Raw genomic sequence first — 21,938 nt, forward strand, 5'->3', positions numbered from 1 at the left:
TAAACATACAAAAATAGACTAGCGGGTCAAGAATGGACTTATCCATCTTTGGTCCGTCAATTTGAGAGGTTAGACTAACCGAATCAAATTGAGTTGGTGGATTGGAAACTCTAACATAATTCTTCATTTTTTGATACAATCTAAATACAATAAAATCCTAAAGTAGAATATATTTATTTGTTTTCTTCCATTTTTTAAGGAAAGGATCAGCATGGTATAGCAGGTTAATGATAAAAAAAAATAGAGTTTAATAAGTGAGTGGGTCAATTTTTTAATATAACGAAACAATTAAAAGCATTTATCTTTTTAAGATAATAAATAAATACATACACTTTCTTATTTGATATTTACTGATCTTTTTAGTTTTTACAAGTCACATTCTGGAATCTTATCAGTTTAAAAAAAATTGTTAAAATGAAATGTTTTTTGAAGTATGGTACTTCATGTTTAAAACCACTTTTAATAAATTATTCCCTTTTTCTCAATATTGAAATGTATAGGTATATTGAAATTAATGGAATAATATAAATGTAATTAAGGTGAAGAGAAAAATTAATGGAATTGGAGAGAAATTTTAACGATGATTTTGAAAAAACTTATGTTAGTTTTTTTTTTTTTGTAAGACTGCTTTAACTAATTTTAACAATCTTCCACTGGTCTAATTAGTTAAACTTTTAAAGATTAACGTTAGTTAATGTAAATATCATTTTATATGAACTAAAAATACCTTCATTGCAATTAATTAGTGGTAGTTAAGAGAAAGACGCATGATGTAAGTGAAGAAGACACATGAATAATTAAGAATATATTATTGGGAAAAAAATGGACTTTAATTTCCTCTAAAACAACTAGAGATTTGAAGATAAAATGGAGGTTTTGAAATAACAGTAATTTAAAAATGGAGGAAGTGTTTATAGAATATTAATATTTTAATTTAATGTGATATAATTCAAACTTTTATGCGTTATATTTTAATAAAGTTTTGATGATTGTGTTCGTGTTAATTTTATTTTTCTGTATTTTGTATTAATACTATTATGTAGCTACTTGGTCCGTATTACTAGTTTATTGATGCGTGTTCACATAAGAAATAATATTCTAAGAACAAATGAATTATTCACTAGGGTTTTTGTCATTGGTATAGACTTTTGTTCCAAACGTAGATATTATATATCTATCCAAATAACATAATGTGTCATCCTAACAAACAAATTCTCTATGTACACAACTATCTACTAATATAATGTGTCATTCTAACAAACAAATTCTCATAGTACAAAAATTATTTGTCTAGAGTTTATGACACATCTTCAATTATAATTTGTCAATGTCTATATCATTATCCACAATCTATAATGTTGCATAAAGAGATTTTTCATTTTATCTCTTTTTTTTTAATAATGTTCTAAAATTATAATACATAAATCACAACGAAATATAGTAGTAAGAGAATAATTATTACAAAAATCATCACTTTTTACAATATATATATATATATATATATATATATATATATATATATATTGCATACCTTCTTAAATATGGTTATATTTAGGTTTCTATTAAAAAATACTGAACTTGTAGAATTACAAATGCATTGTATTTATGTATATATTTACACTCTTAATTGTGTACATATTAATTATATGATGATTGTGATTAACAATATAATATTTGTTAGTTAGAATCGTCACATAATTTATTTTGAAATAAATACAAATTATCTTTGTCAAATTTACTTTGAGAAAAATAGTAACCTTCTTAAAATTGCGCTCTGTCATTTATCAAACATGATATAGTACTTTTCTTATTAATATTTTTAAGTGATGGTGGTTAAATATAAACTCTTATAAAACCTTGATCATTAATTAAACAAGCATTGAATAAAATTCGGTCAATTTTTAACCTTGATAATTAATTAAACAAGCATCGAATAAAATTCAGTCAATTTTGGCAGATGGTTTAGACTATGTTCACGAATACAGATATTAGAGTAAAGAAATTAGTTCTTTAATACTATTTCAGATACATTTTATTATTGTTTGAATATATGTTTACGATCTTTTAAAGTACGGAATCATTAGCTTTTTGTTTATAAAAGAAATTTAAATGTGATTGGACCTTATAAAGTTATTGTTGGAAGATTTTGGGTTAAAAGTGGTGTCAATACTTTATGTGATTGAATCTATGTCTCATTTGTATTATATCTCGTCAATAAAATTCTTTTTATAAACTTAACACTAATACATACGGATCTTATAAACATTCACATCAAGTTGACGTAATTCACTTGTACTTTTAATAAAACAAAAAATTAATCATAATTGGACGGTTTAACTAGTAATTATTGGAAAATCAAAATTGGAAGTTGCTCCTAATCCAATGACTACTTAACGGCAAAAACTTATTTTTTAAGCATGTTTCCTAACTCTCAACACCACATGTGCTTCAACACAACTTTTCAAACAAAGATAGAGAACATTATTTGCGAAGAGGCATTGTAAAGCGATCAAAATTTATTTATTTGTATTTTTAGTTTGCAATGATGAATTGTTAATCTTAAGATCATATATGATTATCCTAATTTTGGTGGCTTAATGCAACAAAAAAAATATACCTGTAAATAAAATATCAACGGCGTTCTTTGACTTTGGTATGCGTCTTGACACCGTTTTCGACAACTTGTATCTATTTTTTTTTTTAAGAGAAAAACTGGGTGCAAAGAAAGACACAAAGTATAATAATTAACCATATTCATAGGTTTGAGTTTTAGTTGTCATAATAATTAACCATGCTATAGGTTCTGCCTATATGATTTTTTTAAGTTTTCAAAATAATAATATAACATAATTAAATTATGTAATGCTCATTCACCAACTTCCAGATCATCTTCATGAAATTTAGCTTAAATTAATAATCTAAAAATCAACAGAAAATTCAAATAACGTGAATAGAAAAATGTTATTAGCATATGTTAAAAAAATTAGTCAAATCCTTTTAATAGACATGAAGTTTATATTTTATTTGCAATTGAATGGTGAATCACTATCTGTCTTAAAACTCAAAAGTTGGACATTTTTTTTTTCTTTTTCAATTAAAACGGAAAATGTTAATGATAATTGCGTTTCATAACTAAATAATTAATCTATATCTTAAATTACCTGTGTTAGCAATTTCATTAATTATTATAAATTTTAGGATACGATTGGATGTGAGATTTTGGAAAAAAGAAAAGACAAAATTTAAATTTAAACTACCGCTAGAGGACATATATCATTTTTTTCTCTCTTCCATTTTAAAAGCACCACATTTTATTTTTATTATTCATTACTTTAAAATTTTAAGATAATATTAATTATTACTTTTAACGTGTCTTCCTATGAAAGGAGAGAAATAGTGATTTATATTGAATTAATAAAATGAGAATAATAATTAGAAATTAGAAAATGTATTTATAGTGGTATCAAATAACTAGGCTAATGATATATATATATATATATATATATATATATATATATATATATATATATATATATATATATATATATATATATATATATATATATATATATATATATATATATAATGTGTAACATTAATATTTAAATACATGTAAGTAATATATTTTAATTTTTAACATAAAATGTTATATATTTATTTTTAATTATTTAATTTAAAACTAATGTGTGGAATATAGCGTGTATGTATAACTTTTAAATTAAATATGTGTGCAATATAATTGTAAAATAACATAGTCATCATTCACATTATAATTTCCTAATTAAAGGTATAAATTGACTAACAATTATTAATATTATTATTTAAATTTTAAATTTTGAAGTGAAATCTGTAAGATCCTAGAAAATGGCGTTTTAAAAGTGATAGTGGTTTAAAAATAGTGAGACTCGATTATTTTAATATTAAAAGATTTTAGTATAAATAGAATTGTTATAAACTAGTTTCTTTATTTTAAAACACACCATCTCTCTAGAAACCACTTTTCTAGAGTTCTCTGACTTCTCTCTAGAGGTTCTGTCTCTCTGGTCGTCTAATTGAAGAACCGAGACCGTAGGATTGATCCTCTCGGCGAGCTCTTCAAATTGGACCGATCAGTTTCTCCGTTCGCGTAAGTTGAGTTTTCGCTCTTTATTTTAGTCTTTTTCTGTTTTCTGTTGCATGCAGGCCCTCTTCCGCTTGCATGCAACGTTTTAATCATCAGTATGAGTCTCTGCTGATCAGTGATCATAACGGTATGTCCTGATCGTTCTTGTGATGTTTCTATGTGTAGATAGAGCATCCTGTGGAGTTAGAGGTGTTGACGTTTTTAAGGCGTTGACATTTATAAAGTTGTCTAAACATGATAACAGGTAAGGGAAGCTAACTGTTTTACTTGAATTTCATCTAGAAATCATTCTGATGACTTTGAATTGCATGATTGATTGTTGTATGAGTGCTTGAATTGTGTAATTGAGTGTATGCTTGGATTGTGCTAGATTTCTTTATTGTTGCATGTGAGAACAGATTGGGAATCTGGTATTTTCGCCTAAGTGAGCAGCTCTCGCCTGAGCGAAAACACCAGAAACTCATCCCCTGTTTCTGCGCGAGATCTCGCCTAGGCGAGCCAGTCTCGCTTGAGCGAGATTCCCTCTCGTCTAAGCGAGACAACTTAGCCTGAGCGAGAATTCGCCCAGAGTTTGGGTTGTTCTCTATTTTGAGCCTCGCTCAAGCGAGAATGACTCGCCTAAGCGAGAGAGCCTTTTTGCCTAGGCGAGACCTTCTAGCTTGGGCGAGAAACCCTGCAGTTGAGTGTTATTTCTTTGTTTCTAATGGATGAAGCTATGTTTGAATGTTAAAATATGAACTTAGTTATGATATGCATGAGTTGTTATGACTGGTAATATGTGCGGTGAAATTGCATGAAGTTGGAATATGAGAAGAAGTGGTTGAACTAGGATTTCAAGGGAAATTCTAAGAGGAATGTTTTAGTGTATGTAAGGACATAAGGACTCAGTTTTGGTTGGTATCCTGACGCTCCTAGTAACCATTAAGACTCATGTAGAGTATGATGGATTACGTCGGGGGGAGTAGCAGGAGGTCCTGGTCTATGGACCCGATCCGCCATAGAGGTGATGGGACTTACCCTGGGAGTGGTTGGGTGATAACCCCTTGTGTCCAAACTCTGCAGAGTTTGGGAACCATCGCAGGTGCAAGCCACCAAGAGATCTGATGTCGCTTACATAATCCGGATATTGAGTCTAGAGTCATGTAAATGTGTTGTGGTGGTCTATATGATTCTGGTGATAATGAGAAAGATTGCGTGGTTTCTGTTTATAATTGAACTGCATGATTCCTTAATCAGATTAGCTTACCCTTGCTTTTTGTGTTCTTGTCTTGTGTTGTATGTTTCCTTTTGCGATGATCACCTATTCGGTGGGAGCAGATGTGGTTGCAGTGTCAAAGGCACTTCTGGAGGATGAAGAGCCATCGTGTTAGTGTTGAAGAGGAGGTTTCCAGTGGGAGCTTTAGCAGTGGTCAGTAGTACAGAGTTTATTAGTTTAGTTTAAGTGTATAAGTGATATATTTTTATAGTCATACCTTTTGTAAGACTGTATTAATATATTGGGTACACTGGATTATCTGTTTTGGAACTATGATGAAACTCCCTATTTTTTTATTAGTTTTAAGCTGCTGAAATTGGGATGTTACAAAATCTAAATTTTAATATTTCAAATAATCATATTTATGTGTACTTGTAATCTTTTATAATAAGTAGTTAATGATATATATATATATATATATATATATATATATATATATATATATATATATATATATATATATTAATTAGAGAATTATTGTTTTTTACCTAAAAAAGGAGTCATTCTTTTTATAGCTTCGCATTCTCTTGTTGCATTCCCATTGCCCTATGAAAATGGTTTAACCATTTTGATTAAAAAAAATTAAAATTTTAATATTTCTTCCTTCTTTAACAATATTAGCGCCACCTCATTATTCTCGGAAGCTTGTATGTTGCGTAAAAAATCTTCGGAGAATTATCCTATTATTAGATAAATGAAATAAAAACATGGAACAAGAATATATCATGAAAACCCCAAAATTAAAGAAAAACTATAACTACTAAAAAATAATAATTATGTGTAAATTTATAGAGAAAACACTCACAACTCTTCAGAGCAAGATTTAGCTACACTTCACAATACTTATAACAAGAAAAGTCAAACACTAGATCAAAGTGTCTTTCACTTAAGGCAAGCAACATCATGAACTTAGGACTTATTATATAGTCACTAATATTCATCCCCTTGGTTATCCCAGATAGGGGTGTCAAAACGGGCCAGCCCGGCCCGTTTTGGTCCGGCCCACCTATGGCCCGCCAAAAACGGGTCGGGCCAGGCTGACCCGCCATCAATAAACGGGCCGAAAACTGTAATCCGTCCTGTTTTCGGGCGGGCCGGCGGGCGGGCCCATCTTTTTTTTAACTTTTTTAAACTTTTTATTAAAATTTTGTTTATAAATTTATTATATATATATATATATATATAAATTTATTTATATAATATAAAAAATTATTCTTTTTTAATTATTTTTAATTTTAAACATAAAAAAAAAAGTTGGCAGGCCGGCCTGCGGGCTGGCCCATTTTGGCCTGCTAAACTGGCGGGTCAGGCGGGCCGGGTTGCAGCAGGTTGACGAGTTGGAAATTCCAACTTGGCTCACCCTTTCTTGGGCGGGCTGGCGGGCTGGCCCGACGAGCCTGGCCCATTTTGTCATCCCTAATCCCAGACAATGTAAGATTTTTCAAGACATATTATTTTCATCAGCCCAACATTGTACTTCCATTCATTTGCTCCCTTCTTGCATGACATTCTAATGGCATTCTCTTAGAATGGTCAAAGCATAATCAATAAAAGTTGGTATTATATTAAACTTTTATCATAGGCCAATAGTAAATATCTTAGTAATATAGATTTATTTTAGATTTTGTATCATGGATCTAGTAGTGTAAGATTTTTTTTTTGGCTTTGTATATGGACCAAATAACATAGGATTTTAGGCTTTAGAAAGCTCATTAGTATGGAGCGCATTTCTGATCGACTTCTAAAAGGATAACTTTGATGGCATGGGAGAAAGTGACCATGTGTCATATACTTTCATTGGAGAGATTTCCTCCTAGTGGCCACATGACACTATGATTGGAGTGTATTTTTCACCTTATTGGGTGGTCACATGACACTCTAGGAATGGAGAGTATTTTTCACCTTCTTGAGTGACTACATGGCACTCTAAGAATGAAGAGTATTTCTCACCTTGAGTGGCCACATGTTCTCTTACTATCGAGGATTATTTTTGTCTTTGACACCAAACTAGCCAAGTTAGAGTTTTTAGGATTTGAATTTCAAAATTTGGAGACACCTTAGGCCATAAATAGAGGTGTCTCCCCTCGTAAATTCACTTTGAGACGAGTAGAATTATGCCGCCAAATTATTATGTGTCTTCATACTTGTCTCCAAAGTATTGGCTAGAGCATATCATGTGGTCTCCTCTAGTCATCCTTCCTTTTGAGTGTTAACCCTACCTTACTTGAGAACACCAAACCACACCATTCTACACACCAAATCATTAAAACTGAGAGCATCATTTGCCTTCATTCAAGTCTTATGCACGCCACTTTGCTCCATAAACTTCGTCTTCTAGCTTTGGAACATTTTAGCCTGAGGAGGGAGCCATCACATTCGTTCCCCATTTGCCTAATATTTGCATGGCATTCATTTCCCATAAGCACCAACTTCTTTCAATGTCATTCATCATCCCATTTGCTCACCTGCATTGTTTACAACAAAAACAACTTTCTCATTTTGTTTCGTCTTTTTATTGAAATTTTAATTTAAAATGTAAATTTGTATTACAAATGGTACATTATGGATTGACAATTCATAATATAAAATTGGATTACAAATTGTACAAATGTAAATCTACATACAATTCAATAAAATTGTATAATCCAAAATGTGTCAAATGAATATTTTTGAATTTTAGATTGTGTAATCCAAAATATCTATGGATTGCATCATCCGAACCTATAATTAAAACACGAAAGAAAAAAAAATCTTATATTATCATTTTCTATTAATTTAAGTAATGGTATAATTGAAATTTATGGAATATGGGAGTGGGGAAGAAAACATAGGGGTACAGGAAGAATTTACTTTAAAAAGGAGCGTAACGGGGGAGGTTATTGGGCCCATGATAACTCTTTCTTAAAGGGCCTCTCATATGTATTTACTTTCTTTGACATGCTAATAATCATATGCACCTTCTGATTAAGAAAACTAATATCGTATACTATAATGTTTTTTTTTAGGGGTATAAAGTACGCTATGATTTTTAACTTGTGCATAGACATGAGTGAATGTAGTGTGAATTCATAAACCATTTTATTGTGGTACATATTTTAATAACTTACAATAACCAGTTTATTTTCATAACATACAAATACAAATATTTTACCCTTCTTTACACTGAAATATGCACTGCACACCTAAAGTAATGTAAACCAATCATGCCTTTTTCCTGATATTCGTTTTACTTTTTTCATTGTTATAATTTAACTTTAAATTTTCTAAATTTGTGCATTTAATTTTAAGAAAATATTAGGGTCTCTCTCATGGAGAGTTAAACCTATTTGTTGAGATTATATATAATGAACTAAATTCTTGTGTAATTTATGTTGTTAATATATATATATATATACTCTTCCAATTCAAGTTAGTATTTGATTTTTTGCTTAATGTTTGTTGTGACTTGATCACATATGGCTTGTTTGTTTGATCTTGAGACGTTGAAAAATGTCTTTTGAACTTAGAAATGAAAGTTATATATAGGGATAGAACATGATTCATTAGTAATCTTAAGACTCTATAACTTAACGCATTTCACTTGTTAAGGATTCAAAGAATTACAGTTTGATGAATTATCATAGGCTCAAAGTCACTAGAGATAGGATTTTAGTATATTGGTGAATTGATTTTGACTTTAATATGGAATTGAGATGTTTATGAATGCATGAGGATGAAGTGAATGAGAATTGTACATATCCTATGTTAAATGCATGTTGCACACTAACTGTTTGATAAAAAAAATTGTTTTTTTGTATTTTTGTGAGTTGGTTGTCTAATTCAATTGTGAATTGTGAATTGCACAAGTTCCTTTAGAGAGAACAACATTTATTAATTGTTATGTATAACTGATGCACTTGTCATTTTTCGACGGGGTACAAATATCTAAATTTCATATTTTTAGATACTTTTTCAGACGTATTGCCGATACTAAGTAGCAGCCAAAAATTTGTATCCATTTTTCATGATATTATGCATGGGTCAGATATATTATGGCGAATTCGTCAGATTCCATTGTGTCTTCCACAATGGAATCTGATAAGTGAGATTCCGGGTAATTGTTTCCATAATCTTCTTCTGTCCGAAGAAATGACTCATCGAAATAATGAGTTACTATTGATATCGACACATCTGAGATCGCTAAATGTTCAGGAGTTCTTCTATTCAATCCTTTTCCTTCTCCTTGTTGTTGGATATCTCGTTCGTACACATCTTTTCTTTGTTTCTCGAATCTATAGTGAGTTAGAAACAATATCTAAATTAGTTATTATAGTGACTAATTATTTTTTATTATTAAAAATAATTATTATTTAAAGATTTTCTTACGGTGTTAAACATATATTTGACAAAAATTCTAAGAATTTCATCGCACTCTTATTTTTCATGATCATGGTATTTTATTATTGTAATCAATATTATTATTTTGGCATGTATGTTGTTGATGTTAGACAATTATATTATATAACATCATACATGTATATATTATATTTTCATTATATTTGTATGTTATACTAAAGCACAGATGATTATTAATCACGAATTGAACACTCCAGTTTTACATAATTTCTTGTTCATAATTGTCCTTGTTTTAGATAACTTTTTATTTTCTACCTGCATCATCGACGTTCTTTAAATATAAGTAAGAATGGACTATACACTGTAGTTATTGACTTACATTTATTGTGTATTACACGAGGGCGTGTTATGACAATATTTTTATTAGACAATTTTTTATTTATGTATAGTGCATACAATTAAGGGATTGTTATGTCAATACACTTTCCCATTTTTAAAGAAGTCTTAGTTATTTTTAAAGACTTTCCCATTTTTGTTTATATTTTAACAACAACTAAGCATGCATATTTCAATTATTTTACATTTGAAAAAAATCCTATGTGTAAACCATAATATCCTTATATAATCTCACATTTCCTTTTGTTTTATTATTTTTTTATAATATTAGTAAAATTTTGAACTGCATTTACTTCCATTGAGATTTTAATTGGGTGACTTTTCCGTCACAAAATTATCTGTGTTTTCCCTAAATATTATGAGCTTTTTTTAATTTTCACTCAATATTAAATTAATGATAAGTCACCTCCTATAATTACATCATTTGACCCACTCAACCACCATTGGATATGAATTCGTCCTCTTATACTAAAGTTGTTTTACAATATTTCTTCTTCCAATTTTCTAATGAAAATTCATTCAGAGAATAAAAAGTTTATTAATATATATTTTTCGGTTTTAGTTTGAGTAATTGTAATTGAAAAACCTAAAAAATGTTCGTTACCTTAAGAGGATTAAAGGATAATACAATCTAAAATTATTCCTCTTACTACTATATCAATTTCTAAGAATTTTCCATTCAAATTTTTGAACAGTGATGCCTAAAAACTAAAAACTCTTATTATAATATTATTAAATATTGGTAGCTGGTGTCATTGTTTGTTTGAAATCAAAGCTGCCAAAGTTGAGGGTTTTTGGTTTGGTTTGGTAAGCTTATTGTGTGTCGTAATCATGGGCATTCATAGATTTTAGTATCGACACCCAACTGCCAGATGCCATGATCACTTCCAAGTTTTGATTTAGCACTGAACAATTATGATTTCTTACTGTTACCGCAAATTTCCACTCTTGGATGTTTCTTCGTAAACGGTTTCTTTTGTTGTTTCTTCTCTTCACAAAACCCCGTGAATATTTTCAATCCCCTTTTCTTATTCTTCATGTTTATTATTATTTCTTGTTGGATTCTCCATCCACCAAGTTATGGAACAGTGAATGACAGGTTTCTTAGTTGACAATAAGAGTTGGGAGAAGAATGTCTTTGGTCAATGAATCAGGGATATTTGTTTTATTTTCCTGGAAGTGGTGTCCACAATTTCTCTAAATTTATGGAAAGTTTCTTCCTTTCCTGTTTGTTTTCGATGATATACACAAAGAGGATTATATGTTTTGTGGAGTTTGGGTAGTGATCATGTGTGTATGTTGAAGAGGTAAAATGGATTTGTGGGTTGTTGCGGCCATTGCTGGAGCTGGGTGTTTGGCTAGATATTTTAACAAGCTTTCAAACAATGTCGATGGTTCATCTCCTTTGTCATTAGAGGATTCCTATTTTGAGAATGATGTGTCCCCAATCCAACCCTTCTGCACACAAACAGGGAGAGATGCTTTATATAGAAGGGCCTCAGATGTGGATTCAGAGTATTATCTTTTGGGTTCTGACGAAGGGCTTGAAAGTGAAAAAGTAGGGCTTTTCAGGAATTGCAGTGAGAGTGATGTCCTTTCTGTATCTAACTTTAATGATTATGGAAATGAGCAAGGCACCAATGTTGTTGCCAATTGTGGTTTCTTACCCTATGATCTGTCTGCAGGAAAATTGGGCCATAATCCTCATGGAAATAGAACCTCTCACAGGACTAAACATCTGTATGGGCATATTAGTAGACCTTCAAACTCCTTAGAAAGTTGCCTGATGGCTCAGCTATGCGAAGAGCAAGTCAAGTTGGAAGAATCTGTCTTTTCGCCATCCATGGCAATAAGGTCATTTATTGTTGGTGATAGAAACCAAGTGATCAGAAGAGCAAATAATGATGAGCCTTTCAGTGGAATTACCGGAAGTGAAGAATACAGGTTGCATAGAGAAGCCAATAAGGTGAAGGATGAAAGTGCATTATTCGGACTTCCTTCCTTGTCCAAGATTACATCTTCTAATGATGCCAAGAAGATGAAGCTTAATGCAGGCAATGGACGAAAAATAAGTGGAAAGCACATCCATACTCAACATGGTATGTTTCTTGGATCTATACCTTTACAGTCTCTGTTGTGCTGAATTTTGTTTTTCATACGTTCTTTTCGGGCCAACATTTAGATTTTTGTTTTGTCATGAGAGTATTTCACTTGTAAATATACTGTGTTTTAGATTCTTCTCTATTTTCTGGCTAGTTACACACTTACAACATCTTCTAAAGGAATTTTGTTTCGTTTACACACTCTGGTCATTCGGGTTTATATACATTTCTTAGTTTCACACCGAATGAGACTCCTATAATGAGTTTTTGAAAATCAAATGGTTTTGAACAGGTCTAAACTCCCTACAAATATATTGGAAGGATGTTATAGAATCTTGGTTTTTCTATTCACAGACCAATTTTTCCGAGAAGGCCAAGGTTTCTGTTCCTTTGCAAGTGGGTTGTTTCGATCTGGAGGAGGGAAATTGCTTCATGACCTAAAATGGCTTTACCAAAACTGATTAAAAAATGGTTTTATTATCCGGGCTTAACATGTTTATCACAGCTAACTCAAGCAAGTCACTTGTGTTAGTTCTTCACCTGTTGATGAAGTAGGTTTTTAGTTATTTCATGAGTCGATATCAAGTCTCTGGTGCTTGTTGTGTGGTGTGTTTTTGCTTTAACTATTCTTGTTGACACGTACATAATCATCAGATGCATCATTTCTCTTCAGTCTTGGGATTTCTTTTGGGATAATAACCTCCATGTTGGCAAATAAAAGAGAAATGGACAAGTTAAGAGAGTTGTTAAAGCAGACAGAAAACTTTGTTGAAGATCTACAAGATGAACTTGAAATGAAAGATTCAATGAGAGTGAAAGAGTTACATAATGAAAATTATGTTTCAGAGGGTACTTATGGTCATTCCTTATGTGATAAAGAGCTTAATGGATTTTCACCTGAAAAGCACATGGATAATTTTCCAATAACTGACTTCAAAGAATCATATGGTCAGAAGGAAGAAGAAAGTTCAGAAGCTATGAGCAAAATTGAAGCTGAGCTTGAAGCTGAATTTGAGATATTGGGATTAAACATGAATGAATCTGACCCAGAAAGACCGCATTCTGAGCTTGTAGAGGTAAGCTAAATTGTTTATCTTCTCCATTTCCTAGTATTAGGAATAAGATCCTATAGGCACATATTCATTTTCTTTGAATATTTCTGTTGAAATATGCATATGCTTCATTATTTAGCCTCTCATCCATGGAAATCCTAGCCCCATACCTGATAGAGTTAAAAGCAACAAAGAATTAAGAAAGTGAATGAAAGTAGTGCTTTCTGATTACGCTCAAGAGATATTATGTTAATATTTCTCGGTTCCTCCCTGTTTTCAAACCTGTTTCGCGTAAGACAGATGCCTTGTGATATTGTGTCCTCTATATGGTTTGTTTTAAGGCACTCTTTATCAATCATTTCTTTTATGTTTGGTTTAGTTACCATAGTACAGCATATCCCATAGTGTTATCTTTTATAATTTAAAATATCATTGCCCAAGTGAAATTATCTCGGATGCATGTTGAGCTCCAAAATATGGATACAATGAATGCTTATTGTCAAATATAATCTCACTTTCTTGAAGGATTTTATGGTTCTGGTTGTACCATTTGTATATTTCTCATTCCACCAATAAGTAAATTAAAAAAAACCAAGAAAACTAAAGTGGTAATTTAATAATATTTATAAATCTTGAATCTGTGCTGTTGTGTCTAACTCAACTCTAAAAGCTAATTCGTGAGATAAAGCTTGCCTAGCCTTGAAAAGCTCTACATTGTTGATGTGAGATCTCAACACACCCTCTTTTCCCAAAGTTGGATATCTAGTGGATGAACATTATAGAATTGATTTGTTTCTAATATTGCTTTGGGTAAGCTGTGTGAGCAGAACAGTTGAAGGTGACCCAATAGTAGTTTTATGATAGACTCTGATACCATCTTGAATTTTGACTAGTTCTAATTCAACTCCAAAATCTAACTTAATGAGGTGAGGACCTGTCTTTTATAAGCTCTACTTTGACTATTTCTTTAATTGATGTAAGATTTCAGCACCAGGAAATTCTGCAAGCCCTTTGTGGTAGGCTTTTTCCTTTTCCCCCCATAGCTCAAAGTTGTTGTAAACCTCTGATGTATTTGTAAGCATAGGAATAGGAAAAGGGGAAGAACAACATTATGCTGTTTTGACTGCAACTTTAAGTAAGAATAATGGTCTTCAGAAAAGTTTCAAACCGAGTATTTATCATATGACAATTAACTTCCATATTTTTATATCGAGCAAAATTATGCAGAGATCTATTAGGTATACATTATAGTATGTGAAACAAATGTTAATACAAGTGACAACTTATCTATGTTAAGGACCTATATGGAGAACTTAAGGTTACTGAATGCATTTGTTACTGTTGCTTGAAGATCTGCTTCATTAGTTTTAATTTGAAGTACGGGTTTCTATTTTACATTACTGGTTTTTGTATTTTAAATTGGATTTCTGTCACTAAACTTGCATTGGTGTAAACTAATAAATATATGGCAATGTTGTAAACTTTATCCCATTCTATATTCCATATTTTCTCTTAACCACTTTGTATATCTTGTTTTCAAAGTCATGAAAGTTGTCATTTCCCCTTATTTTTTTCTCTTTCACTTTATTCTAAAACTTCTTGGAATAGCTGTAGAAAGGGTGTATGGGTTTTACAATAAATTTACATCCTGCTGTAATTTGCATCAAGGGTTGAGAAAAAAAAATTGGAAGAAAGTATAAACATTATTACAGAAAATATTTTCTCAATTAGTTGGATAACCTCTTTGAGTTCTTTTAATTTGCCAGTGTAGTTCACTTCCCACCCCTGTTTTATTATGTCCTCAAAAGTTTACCTCTTTTGTTTGCCTTCATTGGCTTAAAGCGAAGTGTACTTAATGGTCCATGGTGTGCTAATGTCACTAAAATTCTTGCAGCATGTTCCTGTCTTCGTAGCAGATTTTGCTCAAGCTGAATCGCAAACTAACATGATTGGTGGGAAAGATTTTTTCCAGTCAGAACTAAATGAGGAAGATAGTGCCACTGTGGTTCCTGTAAATTATGCTGTTTCCCCTCATGAACTAACACTGCGCTTACACGAAGTTATCCAATCCAGACTTGAAGGACGTGTAAAGGAGCTTGAAATTGCCCTTGAAAATAGTCAGAGAAAACTATGGTTCATGGAATCAGAGCACAAGAATCATTCCCAGAAGTTTTTCCCAAGAAAAGCATCCTCCTTTAGTGAAGGAAATGTGTTGGCTTGCAATGAATGTGAGCCTATGACTGAACCCTTAGTTATGAATTTATCTGCAGGTGCTTACAATGACTTTAAAGAAAATTCTCCATCAAGCATGCATATTCCTGAATGCGAAGCAGCAACTGATATCCTTGCTTTTCCCAATGCTAATGAAGAGAGAGTGTCATGGGAACTCTCTTCTGGTGAGGTCACAATGTTGGAAGGGTTAAGCTCTAGCAATTATGAATCAAATGATGTTACTGGAGATGAAAATTGTGAGTGTGATTATGAGATGGAAAGGCAATTAATAAGACAAATTGTTGAGAGGACCAAGAAAGGTTCTCCTGTGTTCCAAAATGCTAGAAGGATATTGTATTCTATGGATAAAGATGAGCATTAGTATCAACTATTTTTTAGTTGACTAGAAGTAAAAGAGCGTAGTAATTTCTCTCCCTTTTTCTGCATAATGAACCAGTTGATAGTTTAAGGAGCTTAAATGAGTATCATATTCTTCACATTCTTTTATTGAAAATATTCAGTTAAATTATACAAATGATTCTTTCATAAATCTGTTGGAAAAACATTTGGTTGGGGTGTTGATTTTGATTTCATTAAGGTTGTTGAGAAATTAACCTTTGCGACTATATTAAATATAATACGCCTCAAAATCTTGTGTATGACTTCTGATTACTATGAAACATGTTCTATTTTAAAGTATTACAAACAAGTTTGAAAAGAACATCATATTAGTTACCGTATTAAAAATCACGATGAAAAAAACATAAAATATTGTTATTCTTGGTATATCTCTTACAATGTCTTAACTTATTTGATTGATTTTAAGGTGGGGTAGTAGGAAAGCTCCATGGTGTACTGCACCTTTTTTAAATATGAATGATGATGTTTCGTAAATATAAGTAACAATTAAGACTGCAATTTTTTGATATATATATATATATATATATATATATATATATATATATATATATATATATATATATATATATACTTAATGAATGTCAAAAATTTGCCAACTTCTAAGTAATTTATCATTTTTGTCAACTATAGCCCTACTTTGAACAACAATAATATGCATGTTTTTGTAAATAATCACGGAAAGTAATGCCTCTGTTTAATTACGTTTTAAGAATCAATCCCTCAAACATTTAAAATCACAAGACTCTCTTAAATATTATAAACGTTAAAATCGATCAACCAAAACTAATATTATTCTGTTTATATTCGATTGGATTTTCATTTCTCATTCAATATTCAAATCCAAACAAAACGAGTATAAAAATACTAGCAAAATAAATAAGTTCAGTTTCAACTCTCAATTCACTTGAGATAGGTTTGATCTATGTGTCACTGGAATTTTTTTTCAGCTTAATTTAATTGAAAATTTAGGTTTACACACTTCAGGAAAAAACACTTCCACATAACTTAAATATAAATAAACCTATAATCAATATTTTTTTATATATTATAAGTTTATATATTAAACAAAATAACTTATTACAAAATTACTTTGATTATTGATATTTAAAAAAATCATTAAAATTCAAATTTAAAGTAGAAAAAAAAACAAAGATTAAAAATTCAGGTATATTGAAATTGCATATTTGCCAAAAAATAGAAAATTATATAAATCTAAAGACCTAAACTAACTAATCCAATCTAAACTGGAAAATACGAAATTGGATTATATCAAACTTGTCATTATGTTAAAACAATGTCAATCGCTCATACAACACCTTAATTTCAGCAATCACTGATCCAGGAGGTCTTTAATATAAAAAGAAAACAAAATAAATCATAAAATAACAACTGCGAATAATTTAAATCAATTGCATTCTAACAAAAAGTTATCCTCCACTGCCAGAGGAGCTTAGGGGCACACAATATTTGGAATGACAGTAAAAGCCAATATTTTGTGCAGAACAAAGTCGTCGCTTGAAATGAATAAACTGATCATAAAATTCTCACACAAGTCTTTGATTATTGTTGCAACTAGCAACAATTCATAGATTTACATGTTGTATGAGGATATCGTTTTGGTTAATAATAAAATCACCTCAATGTAAGCAACAAAAATGAGATAGCTGAATCTTTACGAAAATAAAGGAAGAAACAAGCTTAAAATTATCCTACAATACATCCTTCCCAGCCATGTCCAGCTGTGCCATAACATGCCTGAAATGCACATAGGGTTGATAGTCAAAGAGATTTAGGAACATGTAGGATTCATAATTCGAATAGAAAACTACCAACCATAAATTCCATCAAGCCCTTTTGGCAAAATTATCAGCATCGTCCTTGTCATCCCTATAATCTCCAAAATCCTCATCTCCATTGCTGCTTGCTTTGCTATCAAATTGACCACCGCCTAACCCTCCACTTCCATCAGCAAAGCTGGTTCCAGTACTTGCACCGCTACCATCCACAGCACTTCCATCATATCCACTACTGCCAAAACCACCAGAGCTTTCATGATTTCCTATTCCACCAGCATCACCAAAATTCCCACTGTAGCTGCCACCAGCACCACTAGTTCCAAAATTGTCAGCAGCAGGATAGTTATTCCCAGAGCCACTGTCCCCAAAATTGCCGCCTGATGCATAGCCACCGGCACCACCACCATAACCACCTCCAGCATTTCCACCATAGCTACCACCACCATAACCACCTCCAGCATTTCCACCATAGCCACCACCACCTCCATAACCACCAGCAACATTTCCACCATAGCCGCCACCACCACCATATGCACCTCCATAGCCACCACCACCTCCAGCGCCATATCCACCACCATATCCACCGCCATAGCCACCACCTCGCGGTCTTTCATTAGCATAATTTACCCTAATCTGGCGACCATGAAGGTCCTGAAAATGATATATAGAAACGATGTGGCATTAGGTAACAAACGATATCTTGTTAACCATAAAAAGATGCATCATTGAATCGACGAAATGGTTAACAAAATACAAAAAATATAAAACCACAAGCTGATAAGCATCGCCAGGAAAGTATTACATTTACATACATTACAGACATGTTATCGAAAGCTCATCCTGATAAAAATACACGTAGGTAAACCTATTCTAGTGCCTGAAACTTAAATGGAAAACCAATAAATCTTGTAATTGCATAAAGGCCTATCAAGCAGAAGGAAAACTAATAACAGCCTGGATAGCGGCTTCCCATCCTAAAGATCTTCTAATGATTAACCAAAATAGCCTGCTGTCATTCAAAAATAACAAAAAGGAGCCATAACAACGAAGTACATGGGACGCATAATTCTCAATCCCAAATTGAGGAAGAGAGCAGTCAATCCAGAAAATAGACAAAAGAACAAGGGATAAAACTTAAGAGAGAGAGAGAGAGAGAAAGACAGTAAGATGTTATATATGCTTCAGAGACATTAAAAAACAGAACACAGGAAAGAAGCAAAGGTCACAGTCCGCGGCAAACAGCGACAGGTTCACCAGAAAATAGTTACATATGTTGGGAATGACTGAAACCTGTCAGAGTTGGCCAAAAATGCTAGAAACAATGTAAGCGATGTGTGGACATTTGTCAGAAAGAGAAGGAGCGGCGGCTACTTCAAAACAGAGTGCCTTCCAGTGACTGAGAAAATGGGGTTCAAGTTCTGAATTAAAGGTGTGTGTGTGTGGGAGGGGGGGGCGTGTACTATTAGAGCAGCAATAGCCACTGGTGAGCTATTATTGACAACAATGCTTACTTGTAAGAAAAAAGAAGAGTAAACTAGTGAGGGCACAGTGAAATGATCCCAGAGAGCATCAGTGATAACAGTCCTCACAGATATCGCCCAAACGTATGCTAAATAGGGCCATTATCTTCGCTTAAAACAACATTTAATAAAACAAAGATTAGAATATGGGACCGCATCACCTGATGTGGCTGTGACAACCTTGAGTCGTAAGACCCCATCATTAGGCCACATCATGGTGACCATGATAACAACTTCAAAACGTGCCAAGCATAAAGAAAGTCTGAGTAAACAAAAATCAGCATTTCACACACAACATGCACACTCCCACGAATTGCAAGGGTCACTTGTGCAGCTTCAGCCCGTGATCATTTTGCAACCAACCATTACAAACCACGCTACTCAAAATATCGTAACAGCATGAACAAGTAGGCTGTGTTACCTGACCATCCAAGGCCTGGATAGCACTCGATGCCTCCTCAACAGACGTGTATGTAATAAATCCAAACCCCCTGGATCTACCAGTTTCACGATCCATAATTATCCTTGCTACAAAGAGCATACATTCAAGAGAAATTTTTACTGAGTAAAAAAATTATTTACATAAAGGCTGTCAACGAGATTTCATCAACTCCTCCAAACAGAATAATTATTACAGAAAAAAAAAACTAAAGAAAGCGTAGAACCCAACTATTTACCATCAACAACTTCACCATATTTTGAAAAAGCTTCCCTCAAGCTTTGCTCATCAGTGGAAAACGAAACACCTGCAACAGACAGAGACAAGCGATGGTTGCATATACATAAATCATCACTTCAACCAAACACAGAAGAACAAACATAAAACGCATTAAACCAAAAGGTACACACCTCCTATAAACAGCTTGGAGCTTGGAGCGGAAGAGAAACCGCGTATGGCCTGGAATAAGGAAGGGGACGACCGCAACTCTGAAGTAACCTGTCTGCTAGCTGTCTGTCTTAACAAATTCCCAAGTCTACCAAAGAAAGCCATTGCTGTAAAGGAAGCGATAAACGTCAACCACTCTCGGTACAACATCTAACTCAAAAACACAAATTGAAAAAACTACTAAAAAACTGAAGCATCAGAAAATCCAACCGTGAAAAAAACTAGAGGAAATAAAAGTGAACTACACGAAAACTTAAATCATTTCTTAGTTTTAATACCAAACTAGAAGATAAATCCCAAAAGACAGCCAACAAAACTAATTTTAAAACAAGTTCAACCATCAAACTTTCTGATCTCAAGAGGAGATCAAACGATTACCGCTGAAAGCATGTTCGCCATCGAAAACGGAAAGGAAAAACACGTACTATACCATCCCAAACAATATATTGATCAACACTAAAAATTAAACAAATAAACTGATTATGAAGGATAAAAGAGAACCAGCAAAATGAAAGAAAAAACGAAGAGAACCATGGTTAAAGAATAAAATTGCATAATCGTATACTACCTGTGTTCACTTCTGAGAGCTTTTCTAAAACCCTAGCGAGATATCAATAGGTATATGAGAAAGGGAAATGGGTTTAAGTAGAGCTCATCAAGACTCTGCTTTTCTACTGGCTTCTTCAGTAAACGGACCTAAGCCCATATTTCGCTAGCCATTTTAAAAATCAAATTTCCCTAAATCGATAAAGGTTAAATTATTACATTACGTAGAAAAATTTTAAGTAAGAATTTTTTTTGCCCATTATATTCTTATTTTTGGAAAATTTGTTACAGGTGATTTCTATTAATAATATACTAATCGTGTTAATTACGTGTTATACGTTAGCATGTGATTTTTTATTTTATTTTATTTTAGTTTTAGTTTTTTAAAATATATAAAAAAATTGTTATGTGTCAAATTTACGTTGTGTCACGTGACAGAGACTGTCACCATTGGATGTAAAAAGTCTCAATGTAGTCCATATATTTATTATTTTATCTCAATTTGATTCTAATTTTTTTTAAACTAAATCAATTTCATCCCTAAACCAAGTTTAATTTTTATATAAATTAAAAACTGGTATTTTTAATATAATTGATATTTTTAACAAAATTAAGTTTTTTAACTATATATTTTGCATTCAACGTTATTTAAATTTTTTTAAAAATATTTATATCTATAATTTATAGATAAATGTTAGAGTTGCTTTAAAAATAATAACTTTATAAATTTAATTATAAAATTTTAAAACAATTTTATAGCAATTTAAAACAAATATTTATTTAAAATTTTATAATTAAATTAATAAAATTATTTTTAAACCAACTCTAAAATTTATCTACAAATATATATAAATTATTGATATATATTTGAAACAATGTTTAAATAAAGTTCAATACAAAATAAAAACTTAATCTGGTTAAAAATGTCATTGTAACATTTATATGAAGGTTAAATTTTGTCTCGAATAGAAATGAAATTGCTTTAATTAAAAAAATAATATGACCAAATTAAGACAAAATAACAAATACATAGACTAAATTGAAAATTTTCATATTCAATAATGACATATGGTACTGTCACTGTCACATCACATTACTTTTGCCAAGTGGGGCATTGTCAACTTTACACGTGTCAGTTTCTTTTTTAATTATAAAAAAAAAATTGATTTTTTTAAAAACAAATAAAAAAATACACGTGATGACACGTAATACATAATTAACTTTGTTAGTGTATTACTGACAAAAATGACCTAACTCCAAGAAACTTTCCAAAATAAAAACCTAATCGAGAAAAAA

At 31.7% G+C, this 21,938-nt stretch overlaps 2 protein-coding genes across 4 annotated transcripts; one reads left to right on the plus strand and one right to left on the minus strand.

Annotated features, from left to right (window-relative positions):
* The first annotated feature begins 10,876 nt into the window (after positions 1–10,876).
* On the plus strand, positions 10,877–15,923 carry LOC114179706. Of its 2 annotated transcripts, none has more exons than XM_028066123.1 (3): positions 10,877–12,208; positions 12,866–13,287; positions 15,158–15,923. In XM_028066123.1, exons 1-3 carry the CDS (start codon positions 11,422–11,424, stop codon positions 15,854–15,856), a joined length of 1,908 nt encoding a protein of 635 aa, XP_027921924.1. In that variant the 5' UTR covers positions 10,877–11,421; the 3' UTR covers positions 15,857–15,923. The 2 variants fall into 2 exon arrangements, with proteins under 2 accessions (XP_027921924.1, XP_027921925.1); XM_028066124.1 differs by having other exon boundaries at positions 13,058–13,287.
* A 1,482-nt stretch (positions 15,924–17,405) lies between these two features.
* LOC114178575 (glycine-rich RNA-binding protein 2, mitochondrial-like) lies at positions 17,406–20,801 on the minus strand. Of its 2 annotated transcripts, XM_028064570.1 has the most exons (6): positions 20,665–20,801; positions 20,060–20,203; positions 19,888–19,956; positions 19,632–19,738; positions 17,728–18,341; positions 17,406–17,649 (listed from the first exon to the last, which is right to left on the minus strand). In XM_028064570.1, exons 2-5 carry the CDS (start codon positions 20,199–20,201, stop codon positions 17,739–17,741), a joined length of 921 nt encoding a protein of 306 aa, XP_027920371.1. In that variant the 5' UTR covers positions 20,202–20,203; positions 20,665–20,801; the 3' UTR covers positions 17,406–17,649; positions 17,728–17,738. The 2 variants fall into 2 exon arrangements, with proteins under 2 accessions (XP_027920371.1, XP_027920370.1); XM_028064569.1 differs by having other exon boundaries at positions 17,406–18,341.
* Positions 20,802–21,938: the final 1,137 nt, after the last annotated feature.

This window comes from Vigna unguiculata, chromosome 3 (genome assembly GCF_004118075.2).
Source record: "Vigna unguiculata cultivar IT97K-499-35 chromosome 3, ASM411807v1, whole genome shotgun sequence".
NCBI classification, from domain to species: Eukaryota; Viridiplantae; Streptophyta; class Magnoliopsida; order Fabales; family Fabaceae; genus Vigna; species Vigna unguiculata.